Here is a 24872-nt window from a genome sequence, read left to right as displayed (position 1 = left end):
AAAAAAAAAAAAAACAACGAAAACAAGCCGCCCCCCCCCAAAAAAAATTTTGTTCATAATTATTCTTCGGTGAAAATAATATGTATCTTAAATTTTTAAAGTTAATGTTAGTAAAATGTTTGCAATAAAAAAATAACTGTCCCTTGCCCCAGCGCTCCGCACATCCAAGTCCCACTCTCCAACAGACAAGTCTGATCTCTTCTAGGTGTTTCCACTGCTATTTACCTCCCACGTTTCTAAATAACGTGAGTATGCCGTTATTTCTTCTTTTATCAATTTTAGACATTATCTTTTGACTTACTGCAATGGAAGAATTCCCACTCTACCTACACTGTTTCTTTCCCTCTCTCTACAACTCTAACATAATTGTTATAATTATTTTGGTTAAATACATAGTCATTGGTTATATAATTATGATTATATAAAATATGGACCTTTTGGTTTGGTTTCTGGTTTTTTGTTCCTCAGCCAAGTAGCACACTATAACTGTCCTTCCTTTCTTAAACATGCCTGTATTTTTCTCGGAGTTGTTCATCGCCTTTCTTTTATTTCCTTATTCGAAAAATTACAAATGATTCAGTGTGGCTAGAACAGGATCCTTAATATAAGGGGTATGGTGACAGATGAGTCTGTGAGAGAGGCTGGATCTTAAAGCAACTTGACCGACAGGCTAAGGACCACGGAATTTATCTTGAGGGTATCAAGGAGCCATGGAAGGCCTTGAGGCAGGAAAATGACATTCTGGGGCGTTCCTCTGATAGCTATGTGAGAGAACAACATGGAAAAAGTTTTCAAACTGACATGGAAGTGGGATTGAAAGTATCTGCATTCTCACCATCTTTCCAACATAACTAGTGCCATCTTTAGGCAATTCCCACACTTGGATAGGTGTTTGTCAAGCTGCTAACAGATTCCAGATCTCCTACATTTTCCTACTCCACAAATATCAATACATTTTAAGGGAGGATAAAAAATTATCTTTCTGGCTGCCCCCAATTGGAAATCCCAAGATTCACTTGGAGCTATCCAATCACTAAGTGATCCAGGTTGTGGGTAACAAGAAAACTATTTCTCCCCACTTCCCCTTCCCTGGCACTTTTTTTTTTTTTTTAAGTAAAAATAGCTAAAATGCTGTTGGATAAAATTTGTGCACCACTCATCACCAATGAATTAGAATTTACACCCAAAATGTAGCATTTAAGCTGAAATAACACACAGCTCGGTACTTTTTTGCTTTTTGTTTGGTTTTGTTGGGAGAGTAAGAAAGAAAGGCTGGAAATTTTCAAAAGAATCCAGAGTAAGATTTGGAAGGTTACTCAAATAAGAGTAGGAACTAGACATTGTATCAGTGGCAATGAGTACGGAATTATTTCAATTTTGTGAAATCACAGCTTTGCCATCTTCACCTGTGTAGGTGAACCATGTGATTAGCATTCGTAAAGAAGAAACCCCGCTGTGATGAGTAATCAAGGGATGTCCAGATTTCTGAGAGTAACTCACCTATTGCCTCTGTAATGTGCAGAGTGATGGAATTTGCTTGTCAAGTTATTTCGGTTTTATTAGTATAGTTATACATTGCTATTTATGCAAAAAGATTTTTTTTAAAAGGTTTCTGCTGTTTTTACTTACAATTGAGAAATTCAGCTCATAAGGAAATCTTCACCAGGCTATGCAGTGGTATACAGCTATCTGTTAGGTCCAAACATTATCATCATCATAATACCTATCACTAATTGAGCTCCTGCTATGTACCAGGCACTGTCCAAGCATCTTCACTAGCATTACTTCCTTTGATCTTCACTGCAGTCTTATAAAATATAATTACTTGGTCTTATTTTGCAGTGTAGGAGAGAAAGTGGGACTTGCCTCAAGGCATACTGTTGGTAAGTGGCAGAATCAGAATTTAAAACAAAGTTGGTCAATTTAATGTCAGTTAAGATGCTTTAGGCTATAATTAACAGAAAACATCAAGTATTGGGACATATATTGTATCATATCAAAAGAAAGCTCAGAGGTAGGGTGGGTTTCCAGGTTGGCTGCTCCAGTGACCAACAGTATCATCAAGGACCCAGGTTCCCTGCATGTTTCTGCTCTATGGTCCTTAGGCTGGTTCCCCCTTGTAGTTAGTTGTAGGATGGCTGCTAGTAGCAATACAGTGTTCATGCTACTTCTTGTTAATTTAATAGGCAAGAGAGACCGGCTTCCCATTGCACAGTATTAAAACAAAGAAGAATTGTTTTTAGAAACTTCAGCAAACCTCCCCCTTCAGGTTCACTGGCCAGAATTTTGTCACATGCTCACTCCTGAATTGTTCATTGGCCTAGTACCGGGTTGAGCTCACCCCTAGGTCAGTCAGGCACTTTAAGTGGAGATCAACCCCCCTCCCCTGACCACCCCGTTATTATTCACTGGGGAGAGGGCAGATGGAGGTTGGATGGCAAAGCTCTTTCCTGTATCCAGGACAGGCTACATAATTTGTAGCCTACAATGCAAAAATTTTAAAGAATTTCAAGATGGCATCAAACCAAGATACATCACATCAAACCAAGTGTGGGGCCCTCTGCGTGCGGGGCCCTGTGTGACTACAGTGATCACACAGCCATGAAGCCCGCCCTAACCACCTCATGCTGCTTGCTGCCCGTAGTTATTAATTATTTATTGCTTCGTCTTCCATTTGACAGCAAAGACAAAACATTTCTTTCTTAAACATTTTTAAGCATGTTTTTCCCCAATAATTCCTTTCTTAAACATTTTTTCCCTTTAGTATCTATTATATGCCAGGCATTGAAATAAATTCTTGGCTGAGCTAATACCTCTGGTCTGAAGAAATAGTGATAAGGATGGCAGCGATGCTGAGGATGCCTTGAGCACCGGCTCCATGCCAGGCATGTACTCTATGTACTCCCTCCTCCCTCACTTCAATCTGACATCAATCCTGTGATTTTTCTGCCTCCCCACTGAACCTCCCTAGTGCTGCTTGTTTGTATTTTGTTTAGCTTACTCCCTGCCATCTAAAGTTCTGGCCTTTGGAGTTATGGTAGCTGCTGAACTATAATCATAAATTTGACGCATTTGACCAGGATGTCAACACTTGAATTCATTCACTTCTCATCTTTGTGTCACCATGCAAAGGATTCTCTTTTTGATGTTAAAACTTGTCTTTGGATAGACTATTCAGAAATAGTATTTGCTCCTGAGTCAGTCCAATCAGTGTTCTTTTATTATATAGGAATGTAGTCCTCATTTTGCTAGTAACAGTCGAATCAGCTTTTGTTCCAAGCAGAGCACTGTGTGGACTCCAGGTAGACAAAGAGATTTAGAGAAACATATAGACACATTGGCCTAGTTGGAGACACTGGGCAAAAACCCCGGAAGAGTTAAGTAACAAGAACTGTCATCATACGATAACATGAGGGCAGGACTTAATTAATTGCCTTTTGAATAGTACAGACCACACTCCCTTTATTCTCTGCCTGCATGCCTGCCTTTGCTCAAGCTGTCTCCATGTATTTTATCCATTTTCTCTATCATTTAATTTTCCCCATCCTTCGAGGCCTCCAAAAATCGCCTCTGAGACCAGGTATAGAAACGTTCTGCAGAGTCCCTTCTACTTGTTCTCATCTGGTAGGGATTTACCGCCTGCTCCTAGGCGCGCGTGCACTCTCACTCCGCTCCGCTCCTCTCCTCTCTCTCTCATTCTCTCTCTCTCTCAGTTTTGCAAGAGAACATCCCTATCAGCCCCATTACACCCCATATACACCCTGAATACCAACAGTTCCCATACTGTATCCAGTTAGGATTCATTGTCACCAAGCCTAACTCCTCCAGTAGACTCGATGTCTTGATGGCAGGATGATATTCATGCCTTCCCCTTTCTCACTCTGTGCCTGTCACACAGCTTTGTACACAGAATATACTGGTAAGAATTAGTTGACTTGACTCTGTACTCTGTGGGTTTGAGGGCCCTAAGGAAGTGCTCATGATCCTCAGAAAACATCTGAGATCACGAGTGAAGTAGGCAGTGTGTAATCTCAGTCTGCTGACAGGCGCAGAACAAGAATTGTCTTGAACTGTCAACCAGACACCAGGCTCTCCAGGACTGACACCTCTCACTTTGCCTTGGCCCCATTGCTGTCATTTTTAGGCCTTCCCCATCAGTCCACTGAGAGAGCAGTTTCCCCCCCGGGAGTCTGCCAGCAATGCCTGACTGTGGTGCTTACAGCCCTGCCATGCCGCACAGACAAGGCAAACATGGAGGATCAGAGAAGGAGTGTCTGTAACAATAGCTCTGACCTCCAGTGTGTGTGAAGGGGGCAGTCAAACTCTACCTTCATGGAGGCTTTCGACATTTAGAAATATTCCTAAATGCTACATTTGACTTCTAGAGGGGGGGAAACAGATGTATCTATTTGAAGTTTCTTTGGGCACAGTCCACTCGTCATTAGGCTAGGTCGCTGTGACACGGTGATTCCTGTGCGGATCTCAGCTCTAGGGAGCCAAAATATCTGCCGAGTTGCAGTGTCTAGGGATATCCAGATACCACAGACCCAGGCATTTCCCCTCTTTCTCTCTAGGCCTAAGGAATGCCAGGCTATGGATGGGACTCAATACATTAGATACATGCCAGTATTCACAGGAATGGCTGTTCCCAGCTTTGCTGAATCCATTTACCATACAATGTTAATTGGGGAGAGGGGGAGTGGGGAGAGGTAGAAAGAGCCTGTGCTTATAGAGTCAAGCTAGTCTTAGGTTTGAATTCACCACTTACTGAGTGACCTTAGGTGGATCCCTTCACTTCTCCAAGTCTCAGTTTCCTCATTTGTGAGGATGGTAGTGATAAAACTTCACATGCTGTACCACAGATTAGATAGCATATATTTAAAGAACCAGGCACAGTGCCTGGCACACAGGAGGCTCGGCGTATGCTAACGAGGAAAGAGGCCATCACAAAGATGCCTCTCTGATTGATCCAGCACAAGAAGGTTCGTGAGTAACAGCCACAGCCTCGAGCATGTTTGTCTCCATTTGGAACTACTCTGCCTGATTTGCATGGGCAGTTAAGAGAATGGAAACATAAAAAGATTTTTTTGTAATATCTTGTTTGATGACTTCCTTTCTGGGGTGATGCCTAACATGTATCAGATGGCTGCTTTCACCTAATTTCAGTCATTAGATTAGGGAGGGATGAGGTAGTTGGTCCTTGGGGAGAAAAAAGAAATCAATGTGAGTAAGTGTGATTAGTAACAGTGTTCATGAGTAATGCAGCGGGAGGATGAGAATTTGAACAAGACGCCAAATTGTGGAGCTGTGACCCAGGGGATGGCTCTTCCTTACCTCCAGGCACAGAGCTGCAGCTGCTCTCATTTCCATACTGGTCATGGTTCGCCACCTGGAAGTAGACGTTTTCTTATTATCTAATATCCACAGATCGTTACAGGACATTTTGTTACGAGGTAGAAATGGTCATTCTTTATAGTAGTGCTGCATTCTTTGTAATTAGAGAGGATGTTTGTGATCATTTGCTTAAACATTGGTGACTTCAGAGCGTATGCACCTACCACGTGGCAAGCATTGGACTGGGTGCAAAGGACATGGAGGTGAAGAAGTTACCCCGAGGGGCTCACAATCAGTGGGGGGGCGTGTGCAGGCACACACATTAGTATAATGGGTGTGCAAGTACAAGTATCTTATGATGTCAGGTTCATGGGGCCAAAAGAGGGCATGGCCAGGTCTATGTGAAGAATGTGGAAGGGCTTTGTTGTGTTACAATCTCTGAGTTGATTGAGGAGGAGGGCTACAAAAAGATCTCTAGGCTGAGTAAGCAGTGGGAGTGCGTTAGACAGGACTCCCAGCTGTAAAGAATGGAAATTCAACCCTAATTGATTTTTCTTAGAAAAGAAAATGTGGGGAGTGATATAACTGAAAAGTCTAGGAGGTCCTTTTACTATTAATGCCGTTAGATCCAGGCATTCAAATAATGTCTTCATGAATCCTTTTCTCTGTCTCTTGACCTTATTTCTCTTTGTCGTAGCCTCATTCTCACACAGGCATTTCTATCTGGTGACAAAAGGACCCCTTCTTATATGTTTAGTGCTACTAGCTCAGTAAACCCAGCACCAGCAAAACCCTGGGATTGGCCCTCACCAACTTGATGAGGGCCACATGTCCCTACCTGAATCAGACACACTGGCCAGAAGAATAGGGTGTTCTTATTGTCCACCCTGAAGCCAGTTCCATACAAATTTGTAGGCTGACAGTAGGGATCCCCAAAACAAAGAGAATTCCTATTATCAGAAGAAATGCCAGGCAAACACAAGCCACAGAGGTACACTAAAGAGAAGGCAAAGGCATAGTGAAAGGAAACAGCCTTGAGCAAGAGGAATCCTGCATATCTTCTAGAAATGAAGGCCAAATGGACAGACAGCATTTGCCTCATTTTTCCTCCCATCACTAAGCTCTTTGTGGTACAGTCACTAGCAGAGCTAGTCTCAGACAGTACCTCATATTCAATCCCAATTGTGGTTTCTGGGCCATTAAAGATCATAGAAATATAGGTGTGCTGTGAGTAACTGCTGTTATTGTAAAAAGTCCAGCTGAAAAATGTGCTGTCATCCTATAGTAAGGCTGCGCTCGCAGCCTTTGGGACCTCCACTTACTAAGCATGGGAGTTGGCATGCCATGTGCTGGCCACTTTGCATGACCTGCCCAGGAAGCAGAGTGGAAGGGTTAAGAAAACAGACTCTGGATCCAGACTGCCTAGGTTTGGATCCTGTCTCCATCATACAAGTCTGTCCTTGGGCAAGTTACATAATATCTTTTTCATGTTTCCCCATCTGTAAAACAGGAATAAGAATAGTAACTACCTCATAAAGTTATTATGATGATGGGTTAACATGTATATTTAGACTACGGCTGGGACATAGTATACACTATATATGTGTTAGCTACTATTATTTTACTTATCATTAATGTTATTATCATTCGACTTTACAACAGCCCTGCAAGCTATGTCTAATTGTCTTCCTTTCATAGGTTGGAAAGTTGAGCCTTAGAGTTAAGTGGCCTATCCAAGATCAAACAGCTAGATTTAGATCCAAGTCTTTCTGACTCCTTATTTTCCCACCATTTAGTGCCTTTCTGCTTAATATAAAGCATTCATCTATTTATTCATTCATTTACTCATGCATTTAGTAAACACAGGGCATACTTCATGTTGCAGTGGGCCAGGTGCTAGAGATCCAATCACTGAATTATCTTGGTCCTATCAGAAATTTTGATGATCAGCTTTACATGTGTTTGATTAAAAGCTGGGAAAACAATTAACGATTAGTTAATGAATATAGCTCATGTGTGAAACAAAATATTTTTCAAACATAGAGTAATTAGGAGGGAATTATTAACAGGATTCTAGGAATGCAGAATTTAAAAACAATTGATAAATAGTTGCTGAGCAAATGATTCAGGTCTAACACTCTCCATTTATACAGGAAGGGACTGAGAGCCACAGAGGTGGGCTGACTGGACCATGTGCCAGTTAGATCATGGCAGGGCTGGAACTAAGACCCAGACCTACCACCCTGCCACCTTAGAATAATGGGCAGGATGCAAGTAGCCAAATCAGACTCACCTGGGTACCTAGGTGCCGAGTGGGTACCTGGGTTCCTGGGTGGGCACCTTCCCTCTTCCCAAGTCATTCAGGAGAGTTCGATTTCTCACTTTTATTCATCTCGATAGTCTGGAAATCTGGGAAGCCACAGTAAGTAACATAGAGCCAACCCATTGCAAATGTTCAACAGATGTTGGTTGGAAATGGTGATAAAGTCCTTCTAAATATCCTGAAGTATTACCGTGATTTCTGAGTTGCCGAAAGGAATCCCAAAACATGAGAAGTCAAAAGGAGAAAGAAAGGGGAAATAATTACCTTTGAGAATCTGCTGTCTGCCGTGCGTGAAGTGTGATGGGTTCTGCAGAAGGAGCAGGCAGGACAGAGATCCCAGGCTGGAATTCTAGCTCTGCTTCTGTGATCTTGGACTCCCAATGGCTGCCCCACTTACTAGTCATGTTATTCTGGACAAGTCTCCTAACTTCTCGGAGCCTCAGTTATCTCAAAGCTGGAAAGGGAATAGTAATACATGCTTTACAGTATTGCTGTTAAGGTAAAATAAGACCACACATGAAAAGAACTTAGTACAGTCCCTGACACATAGTAATCACTCAATAAACAATAGACAGGAGGCTTGTAGGTATAGTCAATAAACATTTGTATTAGACTTACTTGTTCTAGGCACTGGGAATACAAAACTCATAGTCTAATGGGAAACTCACTGTTCTCTCATTTAATTTCAGTCTGTGAGTAGGTAACATTATTTCCATTTTATAGATATTCTCGGAAAGGTTAAGCAACCTGTCTGGGTCACACAGCTAGTGAGTCAGTAGAGCTAGGATCTGATGGCAGCCGAACTCTGAAGCACTTGTCTTCACCAAGACACTAAAGAAGTTTGGCCTTTCTACTTTATTTCTTCCAGAAAACAAAGGAAGCATCCAGGCAGATGTTTACTTCTTCCATTTTCTTATTTAAACAGAAAAAAAGAAAATATAATGTGGCATTCAGGTGTGGGTAGAATTCTTAGGGAACGTACCTCCAAATGCAGATTTGCTTCAGATTCATCAAGAAGCCAGGCCTGGAGATCTACACCCCTTCAGCAGTATCAGTGAGACTCTGTGTTGCATCCTGTATCATCAAGAGACATTTTCTTTAGGAGGCCCTGGACTGTATAAATTAGGCACAACAGTGATCGGTATGCTTATGAATATAACTGATTAAGGTTCTGTGCTGGCTGCATTATTTGTTTCGCAAACCCGAGCTGGGCTGATTGGATTTCGCTCTCTTTTTTTTAACATAAGTAGATTCTGAAATTGGAAAAATAAAATATTCCACAGCTGAGAGAAAAGAATTAAGTTGGGGAATGAGCCCAGGTGGCACCCACAGACAATACAGTTTTTGCGTCAAAATAAAGTTAGTGCCTTCTGTGTTGTTGCTGCAGGAACTTGCGCTGTAAGCTGCACATGATGCCATGGCAAGAAAAGGGGCAGGAGCTGGGAGTCGGTCATCTTGGGAGGGCATTGACCAGGAGCATAGCAGTTAAGAAGGCATGGTCAAGTTCGATGATGATAATAATAATACCACTTATAGAGCACCTACTATATGCTAGGTAAATGGTAAGGTAAAGGGCGGAGAGTGTATCATTGCCGTTAAGAGCATGGGAGTTGAAGTTAACTTGAATTCCAGTCTTGGCGCCGAATGGAGCTTGAGCAAATTCTCTGAGCCTCAGCTTCCTTGTCTAGAAAATAGACATAATAATAGCTAGCATTTAGCGAGTATTTACTATGTGCTGTGCATGCTCTTAGCACTTTACATGAATCTTCCCAACCACTCTATGATGACTGTCTCTATATTTGAAGTCAGGAAAGTGAGGCACAAGAAGGGCTAAGTAATTTGTGCAAGGCCGCCCAGCTAGGAAGTGATAGAGCCAAGATTCAAACCCAGCCTCTTTGCCTCTAGAGCCCACACTCCTAATATGCTGTGTTGTGTTCCTCTTACACCTGCCTCAGAGGACTCTTGGGAAGATGAGATGCTTAGCAGAGTACTAGCAGCCCAGTAAACCTTCAATACTTGAAGGCCATTATTAGTACTATTTCTGTGGCCTGAGGGATTGAGCTGGACACTTTGCAGAGGACTTCAGGAGGAAAATGCCTTTTATCTGTTTCTAGTATGACTTGATTTATGGACATTGATGGATGGAATACCTGCCTACGATCTCCTGAGCTTGTATCAAAAGGAAAACCCACATGTGGTCATGTCATAAATGATGAAAAGCATCTCTCTGATCTGAATAATGAGTTGGATGCTTTCTGTCTTTTCCCCTAAGTGGGGCCTTTTATGGCCTGGGGAGAAAGGTAGGGATCACTTGAGCAGGGGCCTCTATGCTGTCTTGTGACTTGCTGGGGTTGGATGGATGCTCTTCAGTCAGGGAGAAGGTATCTGCATGCAATGCCTTCTGTAGATACTGGGGAGGGCACTGGGCTCCACTTATAGGCTCTTCTGCCTAGACAAGCCACTTAGCCTTACAGAGCCTCAGTTGACTCATGTGTAAAAGAAGGATAATAACACTGACTTCTTAGAGTTGTTACGGGTGTGTTATCAGACATTAAAACTTTTTGTGGTCCCCAAAACTATTGATATGATTGTTGTTCTGTCATAAAAATACAGAGAGATTTTTGCAATTAATAAAGTGCTGAATATACCTGCTTAGCTTAAGTACTTCAGAATTTATTTTTTTCTTCTTCTGCCTCTAGGAGGCATCAGGAGTAGAAAGAGCAGAGAGATCTGTTTTGGGGTCTTGGCTTTTATCATTTCCTAGTGGTGTGACCCTGAGCAGGTTTCTTGTTTTATATTTTTGTTTTAGAATCGATTTTTTAAAATAGATAAATTCTTATATTTAATAAAGTTTCCCCAATTGCTAGGGCTTGAGATAATTCATTGTTGAAAAAAATTGAAAAATTTCATTAAAAAAGACTCTATTAGGTTTATGAGGTTATTTTCTTTTCTGTAAAATGGGGATATTAAGCCCTACCTTCCAGTGTTGCTCTGAGGATGAAATAAGGAGACCTTCATAAGAGCTCTGCTCATAGTCACGTGTCAATAGATACTAATTCTCTTGTCCCTGACAACCTCCTGGTTCCCAGACCTAAAGACTCTGCATGGATAAGGGCTCAGTTTAATTTCATTAGACAAGCATTTATGGAGAGCTTAATAGCCTTTATAAGGGAAGACAGCTGAAGGTACAGGGAAGACCAAGCACTGGATGAAAAGACAGATATGATTTCTGCCCTACAGCCTTAAGGGAATGCAATTAGATATAATTCTAAGGAGTTATGAGAATGAATTAATAGTTAACCTCAACTGAATTCTGTCTATTTGTCCAGTCACTATGTTAAGGATTCTGCATGCACTGTCTTGCTGAATTCCTGAAAGGACGTCAAGAAGTAGATGGTGTCATTTCCCCCATTTTACAGATGAAGAAATCAAGACTTTCAGAGTTAAACACTCATCCAAGGCCATAAAACTAGTAAGTGAGTGAGCCTAGTTTCAAACTCAGTTCTGACTGACTCAGTACTTGCCTTCCTGGCCACTGTGTTGTTTGAATGAGGCTCATGCCATGAAACTGGAGTCAAGAAAAGATCGGTAGCATAGTCAATACGTAAGTGTGAGAGGTGTGATTTGAACCCAAGGCACCCTGAGCCTGAGCCTGAGCCATGGCACTTAACCACCGTGCATAATGCTCTGTGGGTTCTAGCCACCTGTCGCTTTCATCCAAGGATGTCAGTGTCTCTTTAAAGGGAAAGAAATTTCTCCAGAATTACTAATGAATATAAAATGGAAGGAGGAACATGATGGGTAAAAATTCACCTCTCTGTTTGCTGGTATTCAGCCTCCTGCAGGGCCCATGCAATGGTGGAAAGATGGATAGAGTTAGGAAGATGATCTGATAAACTGTCTGACCTTCAGGGCTGGCGTCTGTTTCAACAAAGGAGACTGTTCCCCGTGGGAGCCTTGAGATTCACTGTCTTGATTTCCTTCTCATGGCATCTTCAACTGTTGATAAAAAAAAAAAAAAAAATAGAGTTTATGCTCAACTCAGTGACCAGCTGTCTAACCTGCAGTTTGGAGAACATCAGGTCAGGTTTAAAGAGAAAGTTCAGGATGCCCAGACTCTCCAAATTACTCCATGCCCCTCAAGAATCAGTGGCAGCACTTGGGTGAAAGCTTGCCACTCCAGAGAGTGGAGTCATCTGCTTCTAGCCTCACCGCCTGTGATGTATTAAGATGTCTGTCCCTGGAGTGTACAGTCTGGTGGAAGAGACAGATATGCAAGCAAATGATAATTCAGAGTGAGACATGGGGGCCAGAAAACCCCAGAAGATAGGACTCTAATCAAAACGAAGGGTGGTGGTTAGAGAAGGCTTCCTGGGGAAGGTAACTTCTAATCTGAGTTAACCAGGTAAAGGTGTAAACAAAACCATCCATACAGAAGAAAACCAACATATGCTAAGCCATGGTCGTGAGACAAGCAATGAGCAGTTTCATAAGAGGTTGGTAATTAGCCCGTTAATCTTGGCACCTTTTTAAAGAGAGGAGTGGAGAGCTGTGGGTGCTGCACACATTGAGGGGCTTTATCCTGTGGACAATGGGGAGCCACTGAAGGCTTTATAGCAGGGGAGTGACATGATCGTTTTCTTTTAGGAAGTTCACTCCAGCTGATGGATGGCAAATGAGGGGCAGGGGAGTGACCCTGTGGGCTGGAACATTAATGCTGGCTATGACCTTGACCTAGGTGTCCATGGATGAGGGCCTGAGCAAAGGTAGTGAAAGTGGGTGTGGTGAGGATCCCACAGAGATTTAGAAGGTAAAAGCTAGAGTACTTGGTGTGATCATCAAGTTGTTGAACCTGAAAAAAAGGGAGGAGGCAATGGTGATTCCCAGAGGTCTGGTTTGATTGACTAGGTGCGTGGTCCTAGCAGCAGCTGCTGATGTGATCAGGAGCACAGGACAGGGAGAAGAATTGGGAGCTGGGAAGCTTTAAGGTTAGCTCTGTATATATTTTGTTAGAGTGGCAGAAGCTTGAAGTTCAAGGAAGAGGTTGAGGCTAGTTACTTAAGCCTCTGCTTCACTGACAAGGAGCTCACTGTTTTGGAAAGCAGGCTGTTTTGTAGAGCTTGGCAGGAAGAAAAGTTCCTGAAATTGAACTTCTGGTTGCTCCAAGTAACTTCCTGGCCTTGGTCCTGATTCTTCCTCCTGAAGCCCCATGGAGTAGATCATCCGTAAAATGAAGGAACCTCATTTTTCAGATGGACAAATTGAAGCACAGAGAGAGGAAGAGACCTTTGCAAAGTCACAGAGTGAGTTAAGAGCAAAGCTAGGAGTAGTTCTTCAGTCTAGGATTCTCTACTACACCACATAATTGGCTGCTTAATTTCCTAGGTATGGATTGTGTGGCATAAGTGACAAGACTTGGAGAGTTAATCGTAAGGCATTCAGTCTGTTTCAGCTGGGCTCCTAGACACATGCTCTCTTTTAAGCCCTTCCCTAACTCTTCTCCTTTTATACGCTAACGGCATCAATCTTTTGCCTACTTCCATAGGAACACAGTTTCTAAACCCTTCGCATTCCAAGGAAGCCAGGGGGAGCATTAACCAGCTTCAGAGATCTCAGAAGAAGATCACCTTCTACTATACTGGGATGACCTACAATCCAGGTGTCCCTCCTCTAGACCTATTCCAGCTAATCAGTGCAACATGACCATTGCCTCCCTTATTCTTAGTTCTTTACCTCCTGAATGCAGCCTACTGCATTTTCATGAGCTTCTAATCTGCTCCAGCATGCCTGTTGAGCTGAACTCCCCCATGACACACACACACACACACACCACCCCCCTTATCTGTCAATTATGTTTCCTTGTTGATCTGGGACTGACCTAACAGTTTATGGGTCAGACCACTTTTGAAAAGGGTAAGGAGGTGACAGTGGAAGGAAGGAAAATTCACTTGACAATCAGCTTTTACAGGACAAGTTCTGCCCTGAGGTGGATGGAGCTTTAAGTCAGGGAAAGCCATGTGCCTGGAAAAGATCACCCCTGTGGCTGCATCCAGCCTTTTTCAAGCAATCTGTTGAGATTTTTATAAGCAGGGACTTTGTGTGACCCGTCTCTGTGTCTCCATTATCAAGCACAAGGCATATAGAGAGTGACTCTTGTGAAACAAATAAAAGCAGAAAAGCGGAGGAGAAAGGGAGGAAAGATCCACCACACGTCTCTTATTCATTTCATCTTTCTGCCTTCTTTGGTGCCCAGTTGCACAGCATAACCCAATACACAACTTGCTATGCACATCTTTTGCAAGCAGATGTTCATTAACAAATATTAACGGTTCATCTGCAAAGAATGATATGGTCTTGATTTTTAAATTGGAGAAGACTCCCACCACCTCATCCTCCTGTTTGTAAGTTGGGGACTCTGGGTCTCAGATAGGTTAAGTGCCTTGCCCGAGGTCACACAGCAATTAATGGCTGATAGGAAAAGGCACAAGAATGAAGTTTAGGTGAATATATGTTGGAAGATGGCTCTTCTAAGTTCAAATGGTAGCCTGGCCACATTGTTCATACTCCACGCTTGGTACGTTTTGATGCTCTTGGCTTAGTTTGTCTGTAAATTACCATGATTCCGGGAATAGAGAGCAGTGTTGATTACCCCTCTCTGTCGGAGACTCTGGCACTCTGCTCTTCCCTTCACTGTCCGGGTCACGGCAGTGGGGTGACCCTCACCCGCACTCCCACCCTAGGAGAGCATTCATTGCTGGATGAAGAATCCCATTTGCATTTTAATGAAGGCTGGTGATTCAGGTTCACTCTTGCGACTACTCTGGCACTTGGCTTTAAAAGGCTGGAAGTTGGGGTGAGCCCTCTGAACACCATTAAAACTTCTCCTCTGGCTCCAGGCTCCCAGGCCTGCCTTCCAGGTTCTTAAAGCTAGGCTCCAGCCTTGTCAACCTCTGCTCCAAGTCCACAGGTCTCCATACTATCCTGCTACCTTAAGGGGCCCATATCCCTACCTGAGGGCCTTTGTTGGTGCCAGCCCCCTGCCTAGAATGCCTTCTCCCTCCCTCCCCTTTATACACCTCCATCCTATTTCTACTTGCTTCCCCAGACCACTCTGTCTGTAAACTGGTGTAACCTCGAGGGACTCAGCTACTGCCTGAAGCAGGGCTGCAGAGAATGGGAACAGGAGGTCACTCAACCTTTCTCTCCTCCACTCCCTTTCAGTGCCCTGCTATACTGTTTAGCCAAACCTATGGGGGTGGGAGGAAGCGAGGGAGCCTCCTGTGACAGAGAAGGGCAGGAAGTGTTCTGAAACTGGGGATGGGGTAGGGGAGGCAAACAGAATAAAATCTGCTAATGACTGGGTGCCCCTGAGAGTCACAGGGTCCCATGCACTGCATGTGGCTGGCTTTCTGGGTCCCCCACTGCCAAATGCCAAATGTGCTTCCCAGTCATTGTGACAGAAACCGACCCCTTCCACTTTTCCAGATACCCCTATTTGAAAACCAATGCACCATACAATGAAGCTTTTGCATTAGTTGAAGACATTGCCCCCTTATTACTATTTCTTAAATATAAATATAAAACACTTTGGTAGTCTGCGTACTCACCTAAAGTTCTGCCCTGACTAAATGAATGAGAAAGCAAAAGCAACCATGTAGTGACGATAAGGTGCTTTTTTATTCCCTGTCAAGACTAGAAGCATAGCCTCAGGAAACTCCACAGTCTACTGTCCCTCCCACTCCGTGAGTCCATCTGGGGTTTCAGGCCAAGTAGCATTTAGAATACCTGCATGCTGGCCTTGACATAGAACGACTAGCAAGCACAGCAGTAAAAGCGAACAGAAAGCATTTGTTCGGGGAAGGAATCACTGGGAAGAGAAAACACTCCCAAAAATTCAGCCCCCAGCCTCATGCTCAGACCAGTTGTTTCATTTTGGACTTTACTGTTCTTATTCATTGTGGATTGAAGCAATAATAATCATAATGATAGTTATCTCTAACTCTTGAACAGGACACTCTAGTTTGCAAGGTGCTTTCATATACATTTGACAAACGAAGAACTAAAACTCAGAGAGATTCAATCAATTGTCCGAGATTATACAGCTTGAAGGAGGCAGAACTGAGACTGGAAGTCAGGCCATCAGATTCCAGCTGCCGACTGGTGACAAAGAGTTTTCTGGCCTCTCTAAATTGGTCGCGTAGGCCAAGGTTCATTAGCTAAGCTCTGAGCACTGCTATATCACCATCCCAAGTCAGTGGTAGTCGATGGCATTTTAATGGAAGCCAAATAACTCTTTCTCTTGGCATTCTTAGGCAGCTGGAGTTTTGTGTTTTATGATAATTAAATACCATCATCTTTCATATCTGACAATCTTTAGGACCCGATTAATGACTGTAGTGCACGCCGGGGCCATCGTTAACTCCGAAGCAGAGAGACCTTCAGGCACCTGGTGGCTATTTTGCAGGATTGGATAAGGGCACCCAGCCTGGCACCCTTTCTTGGACCCAGTGCTGGCCTTACATTGCAGGGCTGTTGACACATTCGAATTCTTTGCCTGAGCCAAAGTTCTGGAAGTTTATGGCTTTTCCTCATGAATATGTCCTTATAGAAGAATAACAACATACTCCACTGGAGTATTTCTAGCAGTCAGCCATCTGCAGTCAGTCCGGGCCCTGTTTGTAGTCTGCACCACATGGTTCATCCTCCATGTGGCCACAAGGAGTCTTCCGCAAACATTAGTGTGGTCATGCACTCCCTTGCTCAAAGCCCATCAAGGGCACCCTCTCACCCTCCCTGTAAAAGCCAAGTTCTTTTGCTTGGCACCCGCTGGCAACCACCACCCAGGCCTTCCCTCAATACGTCTACCTCTCCTCCTGTCACTGCCCCCTCACAGCCATTGCCATCATGCTACTTTAAATAAATGCCTCAGAGGGCCTTTTCTCTCCTTCTGCCTCCCCCCGCCCTCCCAGTCCCAGAACCCTCACTGCCTGGAATGCCCTTTAGACACAGGTCACATGTCACATCTCATGCAACCTTCCCCAAACCTGACAGTCAGTCTGGCAGCCTCCACCGGGGCTGTCTGTAAGGCTTAATGAGGATTATAGTAGCTGACACTTGTAGAGTGCTCACTGTGAGACAGGCATTAATGTAAGCCCTTTACCTGTGTTGACACACTTAATATATGTAAAGCAAAGTGGTTAACAGCATGGGCCCTAGAGCCAGACTGCCTGAGTTCAAATTCAGGCTCCATCACTTAATGGTTTTGTAATCTTGGGTGAAATACTCAGCCTTTCTGTGCCTTAATTTCCTATTCTACAAAATAGGGAATGATAATAGCACCTTCTTTATAGAGTTGTTATAAGAATTAAATAAGTAAAGCACTTAGAGCCAGTCACATAACAAGTACTCAGTAAATGTTAACTATTATAATTTCTTCATAATTACCATTTTACGTCGGTATCTATTGGTATATCTCTTATTTTAATAAGACTGTGAGCAACTCAAAGTCAGAGATCATATTTGTTTCATCTCTGGATCTCTGTGTATTCAATCTATGGTAGCCCTTCTTCCTCCTCTTCATTTTATTATGTTACTATTATATACTCATTTTATAGGTGAGAAATTAGAGAAGTGAAGTGAAGTGACTTTCCCCAATTTATGTAGCTTGTCAGACACAAAGCCAAGGCTGAACTTAGGTTTATGAGACTCCTGAGCTCTGCTCTTGTTCCTCGCTTTAAAATCTGTCTCCCAAACACCGGCGAGTCATCAAGGCTGGGGCTCATCCCCCCTCTTAAAACTCAAGTACCTGCACACAAGAGGGGGCTGTTTAGTATTGCTGATTGAATGATTGAATGACCTCATGGACCCTCTTCATCCTTGAACCCAGGACAGTGCGGCACCTAGTTTGCTCTGAAATGCTTATCTAATGCAGAAAGAGCCCTCATCTTTGAGGATGTGGAGACCCCATGTGTTCATTTTTGTTCTGAGTGTCAGGCTGCAGCAGCCATTCTCATCATTTCTGATCTGCATGTTGAGCCATAAGCACCCTCCCGAGACCAGGGCTCCCAGAAGCCAACAGGTTGTCCAGGGTGAGATTCAGCTATAATAAAAGGGGTACCACAGTTCTGTTAGACATTTTCGTATTCTTTCTCAAGGTCTTTTGCTTTGGAGCCCCTGTTGTAAATGCTGTAAAACAATCATCTTAGTGAGAATTTAGCAGTTTACAGTTTATTCATTCAGCATGGCTTTATCATGACCGTGGATATAGTAATTACCTTTTTTTTTAAATTTCCGTATCCCAGGCACTATGCTAAGCACCTTACATACATTATCGTGTTTATTTCTCATAACAGTCCTGGGGGTGGGCAGCATCTCCACTTAGTGATAAGAAAACGGAAGTTCCAGAGAAGTCAAGTAACTTGATCCAGGTCACACAGCTTATAAGTGGCAAAGCTAAAACTTGAACTCAGGGCTGTCTGACACCAAAGCCTAGCCTCTTTCTGTTACCTATTGCTCTGCTCAGCACTCTGAAGAACCCTCACTGTGATGTCAGTTCAGGGAGATGCAGCCCAGAGGTTTTAGTGTTCAAGATTTCTGTGCATATAAGATGAAAAATGTATAAGGTATTGGAAGGAACCAGCAACTGCAAATATATCTGACAACTTGTAGGAAGCAAAAAAAAAAAAAAACGTCCTGGAAAACCAGGCTTGCAAAACTCAGATAAGCAAGTAGCCTTTACTGACAGAGGTATGCAATATAACAGTAAAATGACTCACATTTGAGCTTAATTCAGAGATACACTTAGTGGCAGTATCTGCGAGAAGAAAGTGTAAATTGGAATTTACAGCACAGCTTTGCAAATGTACCAGTGCTTACTCCCAGGTAGCAGGAGAGAAGTTATTTCTTGTATAGGCAAGAAGTCCACCTACCTCATTCGCTATCCTCTCCCCCACATTCCATAAATATTTACTGGGGTTATGGAGATGAATGGCATACGCGCCCTTCCCCTCAGGGCACAGTAGGAGACTACAGTGTACTCTTGAGCAAAGGACATCGCTTTCATCCTCCAGAAAGTGGTGACATAGGAACGTGTACATCCTTTCACAGGTACAGAGACTAACGACCAGGGAGGTAAAGTGAGTTATTGGAGGCCACCCAGCCACAGAATAAGATACCAGAAGAGAGCTTCTCTTAGGCCATCTCTATCTCATTCATTGTTCTACGCCCAACAGTCGGTTTATACTATCTGGCACAGAACGGGCACATAGTGCACGCTGAATGAGTAAACTGGTTCTGAGGTTCCCTTTAAAGAAGGGAGTAGAAATGGGGAAGAAAGAAGGTGAGAAAAGAAGGCCCCTCTATCGCCTCTCCCCTCTGCTTTCTCTCCTCCTGTCCATAGGAGCAGAAAGAAGACTCCATCAGACCAGGGGAAACAATTGCTCCTTGGGATGGTCATATCTCTTTTGAGGGGTTGAATGAGCTTCCATTGCTGAGTTGAGTCCCAAAACACAGAGCCTTTCCCTTGGGAACATGGAGAAATTCAAGGTCCCCCTTTCAGTCATTCTCAGAACAGAAGGGATGAGGGAAGAGAAACAAAGAACCCAGGTGAAGCATCTGGAACTCTGGCTCCAGGCAAGTAAGTAAAGGCCTACATAGGTCCATGGCCCAGAGAGCCCAAGCTAGACTGCTATCATTTTTTGCACACGAGTATTCTCCACACCAGACTTACCCTCCTGGACAGACTGCCCTGGCCACACACATGAGCCAGGCACTCAATATACCTATAGTGAGAATCTGCTCAATTCTAGGATCTTTGATCACCAGCACAGAAGGAATATGAATTTTTACATCTAACAGGGGAAGCAAGATGGGGAGCTAAGTATGCATGGAAGCTCTGTGGGAAAAGGAAATGTGAGCAGTTCAGGTTACCTACTGTCTAGGTTATGAGCATTATTCAATGGAAGAAGAAAGAACTTTGGGGAGGGTAGATCAAGGAAGGCTTTCTGGAGGGGGTGGCAATTGAACTTCAAAAACTAGAGAGGCTTTGGAACTAGGCCATTCCTTGTCCCCATAGAAGAATTTCCTCTTAGAAGTTAGATTTTTAGATCTGAAATCTCATCATTTCAGGACTCTTAGCAGTTCTTCTAAATAGTTATCAAGCCAGAGCCTGGTGTCTCCACTTAGTTACAAAGCAGACATCTAGGCTTGCAGGTTAGCCTGTCAAGACCCAGACCTCAGATGCTTGCTATCTGCACTGAGGGTCTTTTTCCTGCCTTTGGTCATGAACTAAAACAGTCAAGCACATGTCAGTGTTTTATGCTGAGGCACGATGGTTTGGTAGACAAAATTCAGGCTTTGGATTAATACGAACCACTCATTAGTTTTGTAAACCTCAGCTCCCTTATCTGTAAAATGGGACTGATAATACTGCCCTCTAAGGGTTGTAGTGAGCATTAGAAAAGGTAAGGCCGTGAAAGTACATGTAGTAGGTACTCAAATACATGGCAGCAGCTATTAATATCAGTTTGGTAAAATGTCACAAGGAAGTGGACTCCTAGTGCAGAGCCAGGAGCAAGGACTAGTTCACTCTTGTCTGCTGACCTCCTGATAACCATCGGACATTAGTGGTCCAGTTCCTCTCTCTGCTCTGGTGCCCTGGACATCAGCCAGCAAGCAGCCTGAAGGGCCAGGCGTAGGGGGGACACTCAATTATCCCAGGAGGCCACTTCTGCTTCTGGCTTCTGTCCCAGGTTCCAAATGTCTCCATTAAAGTGCTGCCCGGGGATAGTGGGACAAAACAAATGACCCTGCATATTCTTGCCTTCTGCCTGGTCCAAAGCTGTCTGTTCCCTGAGTGGGACCTTCTGCCTCTTCTGCTGGCTCCCAGTTCCTCTCTCCTCCTGTCAAAGGGCATCCTGCTGGCTCTCTTTTGGTCCAGGACCACAGTATGGCACATCTTTAGAGGGTACCATCCACATTTTGTGGCCTTCCTGGGGACCGTCCTCATTGGAGTTGAGATTTCAGCCATGGAGCTGCCTCGGATCTTTCTCCTCTAGGGGAAAGTGTGGCCAAAATGGAGGGTACAAGGAGGGAGCTGATAAGAGATGAAGCTTGAAAGTCAGATGTGGATCAAATTCTGAAGGGCTTTGTAGATTCCGCGTGGGCCTTATCCTGAAGGTAGCAGTTTGTAAGAAGGAGGTTATTGCTCTGATAGGTTTCTGGTTCTTTTATTTCTACTCTTAGCCTCCCCCCGCACCACTCCCACCAGATTTGCTTTGTAACTCACTGGCATAAAAGATTGAGTTACCTAAAAAGCAGAGAGTGATGCATCTTACACTAAAAATAGCCCTAACAGTGATGGTGCCTCACATTTAACTGAGCTTGATGGTTTCCAGAAAGTGGCCTCCTGGGCCAAGGAAGAGAACAGCCTTTGGAACATCACAGCTGCCTTGGTCTGGACCCTGTACTCGCCGACTCTCAGTCTCCTCTATGAAATATAGGATTCTCAGGGGGAACGAATAAAGTGGAATACTTGGTAAACTGTAAACTTCAGAAATATATCCTTCCCATTGACTGCCTCATTTGCTATCACTATAGCTCTGTGAGTTCCTTAACGAATTCTTTCCCCATTTTACAGATGAGAAAACTGAGGCTCAAAGAGGTTAAGTGGCACAAGTTGTCTTAGTCTCAGGCCTATTGAAACCAAGGCAGTGGCCCTGATGATCTCTCAATCACCTTCAGGCTAGTCTTTCCTTTTCTTAAAGAATAGTGTAAATTTGCAGTCTAATAGCTTTGTCATCCTGTCCTGTAGAGTCTAAGAAATCCAACAGCTGTCCTTCATTCCGTCTTTGTGCCCTTCAGTTCAGACTAACAGTGTTTCAGCTGGGATGGCTGATTAGGTCCATGGTTGACACCCATATGAATCTCTTTATCAAGTGGTCGGTCAGCCACGTCCTTGGTGTTCTCTTCCATACGTGCTTTCTCATTTTTTGCAATATGAACAGGCTTAGAATTTTTCAAATCTTTAAGTTATGGTTTCTTTTTGCTTATCAATTCTTTCTTCAATCATTTCTCACTTCTCATATTTTACTCTAAACAGCCAGGAGGAACCAAGCCACTCCTTTAACACTTGGCTTAGAAATCTCCTCAGAGAAATATCCAATTTCATTGCTCACAATTTCCACCTTCCACAAAACACTAGAACGTAAATACAATTCAGCCAAGTTCTTTGCCACTTTATAACAAGGATCACCTTTTCTCCACTGTCCATTAACGTAATCCCCATTTCTTTCTAAGACCTCAACAGAATTGCCTTTAATGTCCATATTTCTACCAACATTTTGTACATAATTATTTATGTATTCTCCAAGAAGATGGATGCTTTCTCTACAGTGCTCTTCTTTTATTTATGAGCTCTCACCAGAATCATCTTAACAGTCCCTTCATGGCAATTTAGACTTTTTCTAGCCTGTACCTCAGAACTCTTCCAGACTCTACCCATTAGCCAGTTCCAAAACCACTTCCACATTTTTAGGTATTTGTTACAGTATCACCCCACTTCTCAGTACCAATTTCTCTCTTAGCATGGGCTGCTCTGACATAGTGCCTTAGACTGGGTGGCTTAAACGACAGACTATTATCTTTCACATGTTCTGGAGGCTGGGAAGTCCAAGATCAAGGTGATAATAGATTTGGCATCTGGTGGGGCCCTCTTCCCGTTCAGACTGTCAGTCACCTTCTTACCGTATTCTCACATGGTGGGAAGAGAGCTACCTCTCTGGTATCCTCTTAAGAGAGCACTATTCCCATCATGAGGACTCCACCCTCACGTCCTCATCTAAACCTAATTACTGCCCAAAGACCCCACTGCCAAATACTATCACACCGGGGGTTAGGGCTTCTACATCTGAATATTGGAGGGACATAAACATGCAGTCCATAGCAATGGTCATGTGGTTAATGAGTGGCAGAATCTAGAATAAAATCAGTTTCTTGACTTCTTCACCCCCATAATATCCTCAGCTTCCAAAGACTGGGCTTTCTGTGAATATAGCTTAGTTGGATGGTAGTTAAGATTTACCTCTAGGACTTGCCCCATTTGTGGCATCACTAGAGCTTTACTTGATTTCTTGAGCACTTTACTTACCTGCTCTTAGTCTAAGTTTGTCATCTATAAGTTTGGTGATAATATCTATTACTTTGAAGGGAATAAATAAAACATTTATCTTAATTCCCTCATCTGTAAAATAGGGATAAAAACAGTATCTGCTCTGTAGTGGGTTGTGAAGATTAGCTGAATTTTAACATGTAGAGGACTCCTAATAGTGCCTGACACATAGTAAGCACTCAATAAATGTTAATGGTGTTTCTTACTAACCCCTGGGTGGCTTTTCGTCACCCTCACTCCCTTTACCCAAAATTTACCTCTCCCTGAGTCCATCATAGGCCACCTAGCTGAAAATTTCACCACTCTCCATAAAATTTCACCATTGCCCCCACATACACAGGTCTTAGGCCCCTTTCTGGCTTTATGTGTTCTCAGATCTATCACCATCTCAGTAAACTATATATTTTACTTACCTTGGTTGTTTTATTTGCTATGTACTGTTACATATGATTAGTGGTTTTCAGATTTTAGCGTCCATCAAAATCACCTGAAGATTTTGTGAAATCAAATTGCTGGGCCCCACCCAAGAGTGGGCAGGGCCCTGAGAAATTTTCATTTTGACAAATTTTCAGGTAAAGTTGAAGCTGTTGGTCCCAGACCACACTTGGAAAACCACCACCCCAAAAGTATCATATAGAGTGTGAAGAAACAATGTGAAGTTGGTGCCATCGGAGTCTAGTCATTTTTAAAATCTTGTTTGTTGTCTCTTACCAGAATTTAAGCTCGATGGGGATGGGTTTTTGTCTGTTTTGTTCCTTGACGTATACCCAGCATCTAGAACAGCAGATGCCCAATAATTACTTGTTGAGTCAATATCAACTGAATGCATTACTAATATGTATGATTTGCCAGTGCCAGTGGACCATCTACCTCCTCTCGTTTGGCCCTAGTTCGGGCCTCAAGCCCCGGCAGTGCCAGGTGCTGTCCGCTGACCGTGCGTGTTTGTGCCCTAGATCACCCCGGCGGCCTGCAGAACCACTCGCGGCTCCGGACACCACCGCCGCCACTCTCGCACGCCCACACCCCCAACCAGCACCACGCGGCCTCCATTAACTCCCTGAACCGGGGCAACTTCACTCCCAGGAGCAACCCCAGCCCAGCCCCCACGGACCACTCGCTCTCTGGAGAGCCCCCTGCCGGCGGCGTGCAGGAGCCCGCCCACGCCCAGGACAACTGGCTGCTCAACAGCAACATCCCTCTGGAGACCAGGTGCGGGGCTGGCGGGCGGGCGGGGACTAGGCCACGAGGGGCGGCCGGAGGGCGGCCCAGTGGCTGGAGGGGTGGCCACCTCACGGCTCTGGTGCGGCTTTTCTGTGTGTCCACCACCCACCCTGGCCTAGGAAGCTGGGATCAGGTACTCAGCTTAGGGATGTGGCTCCCTGGCTGCCAGAGAGAAGGACCATGGGATGGAAGTAGGGCAGAAAGAACATTGGCTTTCCATCGAACAGCCCCCAGGTCCAGGGCTAGCCCGTCACGTACCAAAGGTATGGCCTTGATCAAGTTGCTGAACCTCTCTGTGCCTTGCTCTCCTTGCTACACAATGGAGTGCCACTGGCTGGAGAGGGCTGTCGTAAAAGTGTATGAACGCGGATGTGTGCGAAGGTGGCTGCTGTAGGGATGTGGCAGAGAGCAGGCTCTCAGTCAGTGATTTGGACCCACACCTCCCACTTTCTCTACTGTGATTCGGTCACTCTATGCCTGGCATGGGGCCTGCCTGGCCTGTGGTGGGTGCTCAGTGAATGCTCTTTTCCCTACTCCTCTCCTTGCCGCTCCCCTCTGCTGGCCTATCCCCTTTATACTCAAAGCCCTAATGATCCCTAACATTGGTACAGAAGCTTTTGGTTACAGGGGCTTTCATACTTGTGATAAGATGTATCTCTCACAACTTAATGAAAGGGGTATTATTACCATGATCCCATTTGGGAGTTATAAGCTGAGAATCAGAGAGGGTCAGTGACTAGCTCAGGTCACTGAAGCAGGAAGCAGACAATATACAGCTAAGATCTGAACCTGGGTTGCCTGACTCAGTGTGCAGTGCTATTTCCCTAC

At 44.0% G+C, this 24872-nt stretch overlaps 1 protein-coding gene across 8 annotated transcripts in view; it reads left to right on the top strand.

Annotated features, from left to right (window-relative positions):
* TENM4 (teneurin transmembrane protein 4) overlaps positions 1 to 24872 on the top strand; it is a 691021-nt gene that overhangs the window by 454643 nt on the left and 211506 nt on the right. For all 8 annotated transcript variants that reach the window (XM_025042569.1, XM_015600544.2, XM_015600547.2 and 5 more), the window contains one exon: positions 23777 to 24032. In XM_025042569.1, the coding sequence (XP_024898337.1) occupies positions 23777 to 24032 (256 nt within the window). The remainder of the gene's footprint in view (positions 1 to 23776; positions 24033 to 24872) is intronic.

The sequence above is a fragment of the Pteropus alecto genome, unplaced genomic scaffold (genome assembly GCF_000325575.1).
Source record: "Pteropus alecto unplaced genomic scaffold, ASM32557v1 scaffold7, whole genome shotgun sequence".
Classification (NCBI taxonomy): domain Eukaryota; kingdom Metazoa; phylum Chordata; class Mammalia; order Chiroptera; family Pteropodidae; genus Pteropus; species Pteropus alecto.
The sequence above is the reverse complement of the archived record's forward strand: the minus strand, read 5'-3'. Positions and strand labels throughout refer to the sequence as shown.